General features: G+C 39.8%; 1 protein-coding gene across 2 annotated transcripts in view; it reads right to left on the bottom strand.

Annotated features, from left to right (window-relative positions):
- Window positions 1-1,149: 1,149 nt before the first annotated feature.
- Window positions 1,150-9,460, bottom strand: part of egfra (epidermal growth factor receptor a (erythroblastic leukemia viral (v-erb-b) oncogene homolog, avian)) — a 58,946-nt gene continuing 50,635 nt past the window's right edge. The window contains exons 26-28 of one of the 2 annotated variants that reach the window (XM_080462455.1): window positions 4,895-4,942; window positions 4,703-4,796; window positions 1,150-3,753 (exon numbers count right to left, since the gene is read on the bottom strand). In XM_080462455.1, coding sequence (XP_080318581.1) covers window positions 3,416-3,753; window positions 4,703-4,796; window positions 4,895-4,942 — 480 coding nt within the window. In that variant the 3' untranslated portion in view covers window positions 1,150-3,415. The remainder of the gene's footprint in view (window positions 3,754-4,702; window positions 4,797-4,894; window positions 4,943-9,460) is intronic. The other variant, XM_080462456.1, reaches the window with a different exon arrangement.

Below are 9,460 nucleotides of genomic sequence, written 5' to 3'. Positions count from 1 at the left end.
TTATGTTGTTGTTTTTTTAGAGCGCTGTATTTATTCACTTTTAGAATAGAATAGCATTTATAAACAGAAATGAGTTATATTAAATATCAATATGTTGAGGCTTTTTGGTGACTAATATAAGCACAGTAAAGATACAACTAACAAAAAACACAGCAAACACTATTCACAAGGAGTAATAGAGCTACAGAGTCTAATGGCCACAGGAATGTAGGATTTCCTGTGTTGTTCTGTAGTGCACTTTGGTGGTGTGAGTCCGTTACTGAAGGTGCTCCTGCTGTTGACCAGGACATCGTGACGGGGGTGAGAGTCATTGTTTAAGATGCACCTCAGTTTGGACCAGATCCTTCTCTCTGAGTTTATATGCACTGACATAAAAACAACAAGAAGAAAAAAACCACTCCCACCCCAATGCCAGTTAGTATGCTATATATGGAGAAAGAAAAGCAAACTGATGGCTTCATGCACAACAACCTTCATCGGCCAACCAAATCCAGCTGACCATTCCATATGAGGTTAACGTGTTATGAGTGCTGTCAAGTAGGGGAGTCGAGATCGGTTCTCAATAAATCCTTCCTACCCCTTTTCAGACATGTTGAATATTAGATATATGTCTGTATGTATATAACTATTATATGTCTATATACGTGTGTGTGTGTGTGGATACTTGGCTATAGATTATTTATTTGGTGTATACTGTACGTATTTTTATAAAATATATTTATGAAGATTATTTACAACGGGTTTACATATGTGTGGGTATATTTGTGCATGTGTATCAGTAAGTATATACAGTATGTATATGTGTACATGTATAGATAGATAGATAGATAGATAGATAGATAGATAGATAGATAGATAGATAGATAGATAGACAGATAGATAGATAGATAGATAGATAGATATAGATTTTAGTACAAAATTTTTTTTTCCTTTGTTTGCATCTGTATTTCACATATCTTTTCACATGTATGGAATACATCAAACAAAAAACTTATTAGATTGGTGGGAAAGATTATCATGATAAAGGCCAAATTATTTTGTTATATTTTTGGAATTTGTTTTATGTGGTGAAGTGTACCTGATATTCTGGAGGTGCAGCACAGTATTGATTATTCTCCTTGCAGCGACAATGAAAAAAAAAACATGTGGCTCCATAGAAAAAAACGATTTATTCATTTTCACTTTGACATAATCACAAATTGGGAATAAGTGCATATTCAGGTAAAATATGACAAAACTGAACTGTGTATTGAGTATAAATTATAGGAGGTTATTTCTTGGGGTATATCACAGTAAAAATGTATTTTCTCTGTACATGTACCTGTGTCAAATCTGCAAAAAAGAAGGCTTACAGGCTGCTACAATAGTATATCCCTTTAAAACTAGGGATACGGTTTGCAAGGTTAATGCTCTCGCGAGACTAAAAAGAGGTTTAAAGCTAGAGAGTCCAAGCTGTGGTGTCAACGCCCTGTGTCCAACAGTCTATAAAAGGAAAATCAATCAACAATACAGGGATTTCTCACATGTTGCTACTATAAAAACAAAAAAAAAGGGGATTCAACCAGCATTTTTCAAACAATAAAAATAAACCTCGGACCCGAGCCAATGGCGTATTCGTTCAGTTTTTCGAGAAGTTCGAAGGTTCCTGCGTACGAAGGCTTTTCTCCTCTCCACAAATACGCTTCACGTCACAAAAGTGCTGCAGGTTCTACACGACAAAGCAAACAACACAATCGCATTGGCCGTGTTTGCCGTCGCATTCTCCACGTTGGTTGGTGTGACACGACACTCTCGGGGAGGGTTCGACTTGAGAAAACTCTGCTTCAAGGTTCCGAGCTACGGCCACAGGTTCTTCGAAAGCCACGCAGAGCTGCTTCAGGTCACGGCGGGAGACTTCTTTTAGAGGACAACGAAAATTCCGACATGCAAATCCGATAGCTTTTGGAGTTTCTCCCGATCAAATGGTGTGAAATGACTTGGTTCTTTCTTTCAGCAATTATTGCATGAAGATGGTAGGATTTTGTGTTTGCATAAAGGTTAGAATTCCTCTAGCGTCTCATCCACTTTTCCACTACTTGCATCACAATGCATCAGCTGTTTAACAACACTTTTTCAAAATTCTGGATGTGATTGAAGGCTCACTGAGATTTGATCCATTCCTACCAATACTTTTGAGTTTCCCTTCCCCCAAATGCAAAAGTATACCGTTACCTTGCGTGAGGTATTCCTGTAGCGTTCTCATTTGTTTGTAGTATTTTCTCTCCTAAAGACACGCGTTCCCTTACAATATTTGATATGCATGTTATGTTTTAGCATTCCCATTTGGGTTCACTGCTAAACAAAACTATATTACCGATTAAAATTCCTATTGCAAAGTACTTTTTAGTTACTTTGACGTTACCCAGCATGAGTTCTGCTGAGATTAACCAAACGTCAGCGTGTCTTAAGTATCACAAAACTTTGTCATAATTTCAACCTTAATAATAATACTTCAGCATTCCCAGGCAAAGCTTTGTTTGCCTAAAGGAATGTGGGCAATAGCTTGATGCTATGTTATATTAAGAAGCACTTGTTAGCGTTCCCATTTGTCTTCCTTTACAGTGGTTTGGCACTACGAGGTAAACTTCCTTTTTCAGGCCGACAAGGTACTTTTTAGTTACTTTGGTGCATCAGTTCTGCTTCGCTTAACCACACTTTAGAGTTATTTTGCACAGCTTTCTTTAAATTCACTGATAATACTATTACGTTTGCATTATCGTGCAGCACATCACCTTTAAAGCTTTTCCCAGCAAAACTTTGTGATACTTCCAATTGTATTTATCCGTTGTCCTCAAAAGAATCTCACCATGACCATCAGATTCCTCTGTGGCATTAGAGCATAAAAGTAACATTTTCAAATGATAGAATTCACCACTTTTCACAATTTACATCCAGGATACATTCTTTCCTTTGCAGCATCCTCACTGGCTCCTCCTCCGGGAGGAGTGTCGTCCAACTCTGAGGAATCTGAACCAGCCGCCCCCAGAAACTCTCCTGCGACCCGTCACCACGTGGGAATGTTCAGAGTGTGAAACTACAACACGTGTTCTGCACGGAGCTGCCGGCGTTACGCAACAGGGCCTCCAGAAAGAGGCGGAGGCGATCATTTCAGTGGGTTTCCAATCCAAGCGAGTATCCAATCCAGCAGCTCTCACATGAAGAAAATAAAGTCTGGTATTCTTTTCTTTTTGGGGGGGGGGGTTGGCGCGAGACGGGTTCAATGTGGAGGCAGAAAAACAATGCGGGAAGTCACGTGGAAGAGTCCGACTTCAGAAGAGAGGGTACCGGGTTCTAGATAGGTTTGTGGTACCAGATGTCTGTGCTTTGTCAGCTAATGCCTCGTTAATGAAACAATAAACAGTCTCCGGGATCCTCCTCAGTCCGGGCCCAGGTACTCGGCGTTCTCCGCGGCCGGTATGTGTCCGTTGGCGTGGCTCTTGAAGGTGGGAGTGAAGTCCTGCTGGTAGTCCGGGTTGTCCATGCTGGTCTGGGGGTGGTACTTGTGGAGGCCGTGCGCGTTGCCGTTGGAGGCGAGCGGGTGGACGGCCGGCGACGGGACCTCGTTCAGGTACTCGGGGCCGTTGGGCCTGAAGCAGTTCAGGTACTCCATCTCCGCCTCGTCTGAGGAGATGGTGGGCAGGAGGCTGCGAGGGGGGCCGGGGTGCTGGTAGATCGGGTTCGCCATGTCGGAGACGCCGTTTTGATTCATGTAATCTGGAAGAGAAGGAAGAATTAAATTAACACGACACGGCAGAGGAACGTCTACGAATAAGTGCAACTCATGGAAACAGATGGGACTTTAAAACACTGAATTCCCTCAGAGGGATCCTTTACACAACATGGTTTTCTTGAGTTATCATCGTCCAGTACATTTTGTAGGAATTCAAACTGATGACTGCAAAACTAAAATCAAGCATTTGAGAAAAACAAATAAAACAACAAAAAAACAAGTAAATCTACTCTAAAAACTAATTCAAATGTATTTAATTTGAAAGTTCAAATTAATATACATAATGTTAATATAACTTTGTTCACATTAGGTTTTAGTCAAAAGCGCCATCATGTTCTGCAGTTTCGCCCAGTTTCAGTTAAGAAGGTTGACAAAGTCTCTACATCTGAAGTTAGGATTAAGAGTTTTCTATTCTATATAGATTACAGGCCGGTTCAGGCCACACTGGACAATTTTCTAGTGGAGCAGCTTTGGGTTTGTGCTGTAGGGAAACATACACTGAGCTTCTTTCCTTTCTCCCGCTCCATGTTTCTCTGTTACATCGCTCTCTTTCTCTACAGGATCTCTGACAGTGGAACCAGAAGGATTATGGTCTGACCCTTTTGCCACCAATCACTTTGCTGTTTGTTGAATTATATAGAGAATCCCGACTCCAGTTGGGTTGTAGTTTGTCTTTGTTCAGCAGGTTGACTTTAAAATGTGTAAAACTTGTGTTTTAGTGAGTTTACACACAATCAAACATCTACAAATTCTTTTAAAAATACATTTGATGTTTTCAGAAAATGTTTTCAACGACACTTCACGACCTTCCGAGGACAGCTGCAGTTTGCTTCCTGTCCACTAGATGTCCTTCTTCATCCCCAAATTACACAAGACTGAGGGTTCTGACTGGAATCTCATCCCAGCAGATTTAAAATCGAAAGTGTCGCTCACCTGGAGCCGGTTGGAAGGCCTGGTTCAGCATGCTGTCCGTGGGGTCGGGGATGTACCGGAGAACCAGGCTCCCGTCTCGGCTCGGCAAGCCGTTCTGCAACAGAAGGACAAGAGGAGGCTCGGTCAGGGCCGTCTCACTTCCTGTAAAGTACAGCTGATAAAACACCTTTTTTTCTTTCGGTTTGCTCTTACCAATAAGCCATTTTTGCTGTGGCATGTCCCATTGCTACTATTGACGCTCTGAAAAATAGGCAGCACAACTTGAGTCAATGTCTCACGTTGAAGAAAGTACAAATGTCGGGAAAAACAAACTGTTCCATGTAGCGACACAATCAGATAATCATCAGCTGAACATGTGATGTTTCCCAAATGATACAATTTGTATTAAATACAAAACACTTGGAGGGAGTTATTGTTTTCTGTTCTTTAAGATTTGTTGTCTTTTCCACCAGCAGCTGATTGTTTTGCTTCCTGTTTGACTTCTGCTCTCTGACCACCAGGTACCAAATAATGATCCCATTCAGTTCTCTTTCGCACAATTTTTCACGACTTTTCTTTCATATTCACTGTCCTGAATTTGCCGATTATGACTACAAAGTGCATGGAAACACAATTTATCACAGTTCAGCCTTTTAGTTTATGTATATTAAAAATGCCAATATTGCAATAATGAACAGCTACAGGAGAAGTTTTGTTTTCTGACATTTCACTGTATTTCGCACGAGAAAGTTTAATTAAAATTGGCTTTATGTTGAGATTGTAGTCACGTTTCGTTAAAGTTGTTTGGTTTTGTGAAAATAAAGACATTTTTTATCTTGTACTACTCTGCGCCACAACAAAAAATAACAACATGTGTTTGACACAACTGCTCTACAAACAACCAAGTCAATTGTAAAAACAAATAAGCTGAGGACAGACGGGACGCTACAGTCATTAATATAGTACAGTTATTAATTTGACGGTAATATTGCGTTGCTGCAGCGTCCAGGCTGTCCAAGAAGCGCATGTCAAAACTGCAGAATGTCGCCGTTAACAGTAACGGCTGCCCTGAGTAACTGACACTCAGGTGTAACCTGAACTTCCTCAAACTGGATGGTTAAATTGTGAGCAACTCCTGTGGCACAATGGTTTTTGATAGATACAGCAACCGTTTTAAAGTAAACTATTTGTGTGTCAAAGGATTTGATGTTTTCTGCCATGAAATGAACTCGGGAATACAGATTTTGGAGTGAATTTAATTAGTAAGTGGATGAAATGTGATGAAAGTGACTATTATCCTATTGTTATTGGAGGCAGGGGGTTTAAATCATGTCTTCTGTAGGTTTAAAGGTACAGTAAGAAGAATATAAATGGCAGTGAGCGACTGTAGTGTCCAATCTGAAACTGCTGCTGCTCTGAAATGTACAATTACACAACCAGATACTTGATTCGCTACACCATCTTATGGTGCAAAGTTTTATTACTACACCACATGTGCTCTTCTATTATCTTATTAACCTACAACAGTACACAAATGAAAACAATTACTTGTTTCTAATAACTTAGGAATTTGCACTATGTTGTGACAGACACAAACTTGTATTACCTTTACTGTAAATCTTTTATATTCTATCTTTATGTCGTCTTCTCTTGTTTTAATAAACGAGCATGCATATGTGTGTAAATCAATTTTATTTCTTCAAGGTGCAGGCAGAACATATTCCTCATTGTACCAGGCGTGATTGTGTATGTGACCAATAAAAATCCTGAACTTTGACCGTGACATTACACGCTGTACCTTTGAACATAAAGCACTGCAAGACGAAGGTTAAAGTGTCATTAAAACACTTATCATACATTTTACAACACGGACATAAGTTCCATTCACACAACGCGTTCAAGTGAAAACGGAAAACCTTCCTTTAGTTTTGGGCGTCCATTTACACGACAGCGGTGCTCGGAGCCACTGAAAAGGAAACTTTTTGGAAACGGCTCTCAAGGTGGAACTTTTTCAAAATGCATCGTCTCCATGGAAGCAAGAGTAAAGGCAACTTTTTGGAAACTGTTTAAGTCCATCTCCGTGGAATAGGAGAAAATGCGAATGTTTGAAAACGCTGCCACTGCTCCATGCGCTGTGGTAAACAGTTCCTCTGCACATGCTCAGTAGAGGAACAATAACAACAAAGTTTGCCTCCAGAGTGTCACGACTCCCACATTCTCCTGGTACTTTGTAGTATTATAGTTGAGTCACTCACCATTTGTTAGTATTTATAGTGTATTGTTATTCACCTGCATGCGAGTGTGGTTTCATTACTAAAACAAACAACAGCACCTACTAGTGGCCCAATATGCCAACTACATAATTTTCAGCATTTCGGAAAAGAAAACGCAAAAACAATGCGTTTTCACTTGAAACGTTGTGTAAACTTAATTTGCCGTGCTCACTTTCTTGATCATCATCATATTTCTTGCATTTTGAGATTCACTTGAAACTTTCGCGTGTATGTTTGAGTTGGAGTGACGGCTGTGACAAGGCAATTATTTCCAACAAGAAAAGAAAATTAATCGCGCTGCAGAAGCAACCAGCCGAAGGATTTGTGACTCTGTGTGGGCGAGATACTATAAACGCAGTCCTGAGATTCTAAAAGGAGCGCCTGGAAAGATGATCAAGCTGTCGGTGACCAGCGAGGATCCAGGTAAAGGAGAACTTTCAGTTCCCATCAGTGAGAGGGGCATCTGGGAGGGAGCGTGGGAGAGACCGGGTTCAGGAGGGGTTTAAGCTGCCCACCTCTCCGGGCTCTCAGAGTGAGCTCAATCCCAGCTGACTGAACGGAAATCTAAGTGTGCACACACACAAAAAAAAAAAAAAGATAAATAAAAAAATCTGATTGATTTCCATTCTGGCTCGCGGGGTAATGATTTATTCAGAAATCCCAAAACACTGTTAAAATAGCACAATTAAATTTTCAGCCGGCTACATGTTGGTAAAGCTCCTGAAGCATGTGGTGCTCTATTGTTTGTTTGTTGTTTTTTTTTTATTAAAATCCATGCTGCTTGTTTTTCTGGCACATTTCATGCTGTTTTTTTTTTTTTTTTTTCTTGCACAGAAGAAGGAATCAGTGTGAAACCATCAGAAATATTAATTTAAGTACACATTCCTGCAGATCAGCATCTCCGTGGAAATGGCTGGACGGGTTGCTGATTCAGTCAAATGCACTACAGTGACGTCCATTCAGCACAGATTCAACCTCAGTTTACCCCAGGTTGGGATATTATATAAACAGAAAGCGTATATGACCCTTTATCAAGCAGGTTAATTCTAAATTCAACTTATTAATGTTATTGATGGTGCGCATTACCTTCATTTACCACAACATTTTTGCAATTTTCCAAAATATTACATTTACCTGGAGCCGCGAAACACATTCAGTCTTTAAAACGAGGTTTGTCAAGTTTCATATATAAAGTCGTTTTGAAAAAAAAAACAACCTGTATCTTATGTTACATTTATGAAGTTTATATTACAATTTAGGAGTAAATCCTTCCATAACATTTTCAGCTGTTTTTGTACCTGATCTTAGTAGTTTCATCCTTCTTTTCCAGTATTTTCCGGACAATTTTGATATTTTAGAATAGAATAGAATTGATGTATTTTATTGATTCCAGAGGGAAAGCATTGCGCCACACAGAATAAATAGAAAGAAAGTTAGATATTTTCATTAAAAATGGCTTTATGTTGAGACTGTAGTCATTTTCAATAGTAATTGTTTGCTTTTTGTGAAAATGTAGACATTTTTATTTAAATGGAGTGGCGATGCGACATGGAGGTGTCCCAACTTTTCGGAACACTACACACAGAATGAGCTTTGGGAATAATAAGTTACTGACGTTCTGAATTCAGTATGTTGAACACAATCACATAAAAGCGTTAAACAACATTTTGCTTTTTTACCGTATGTCCCAAGTTTTTTTGCCATCGGGCGTTTAAGCACTATCCGACAGTCTGTTTTATTTTAATCTCTCTGTCGCACTATAAATTTGCCTTTACTGGCACGTCATTAGTATAATGACTGTAATTTGTATTAAAATCTATTGAGTAATGCAGACGGGTGAGTTTTCAAGAGAAACGTTTTGCCACTGAACCTGCCTGCGTCCGTGAATCATTCCAGCGTTGGATCGCTGTAATTATGACACAAAGGCAACGCTGGCATTCTTTCATTCGGGCTGCACCCGCACTGGGGTTTTATTTTAAAGTTAGAAACGCTGTTTAAACTAGAACTGTGACCACACAGAGGAAATGAGTCACCTCTGCACGCTGGTTCTCAAACATCTGCAGCAGAATGTGAAGGAGAAGCGTCAACAATGTGTTTTGTCTTTGTTTTTCTTGAGCCGGCTGCCGCAGGAGTTTTCAAAAAGTTCCACCTTGGGAGTCGTTTTCGAAAAATTTGTGTTTCCAGTTGCTTCGAGGAGTGTTGTCACGTAAACAGACCCCCAAAGCGCATTGAAAGTTTTCAGTTTTCCCGGGAAAAAGCGTCCTGTAAACGGGGCCTTGCCTTTAACCCGAAACATCTGAAGACTATTATCTGTATTTCCTCGTTCCTAAATCCTGTTCTCGTTCCTTGGTTTGACCTCTACAAGGATGAAGCTGAAATATAGTCAAATTTAAAAGTAATGTTGAATTCTATTGATGCATGATGAAGATTTTCTTTTGTTATGCACATTCATGTGCTCACATGTTAATACTGTTGTTGCTATAATACAGATGAATAATAATAGAAC

Source organism: Lipophrys pholis (genome assembly GCF_963383615.2).
Source record: "Lipophrys pholis genome assembly, chromosome: 1".
Taxonomy (NCBI): Eukaryota; Metazoa; Chordata; class Actinopteri; order Blenniiformes; family Blenniidae; genus Lipophrys; species Lipophrys pholis.
The sequence above is the reverse complement of the archived record's forward strand: the minus strand, read 5'-3'. Positions and strand labels throughout refer to the sequence as shown.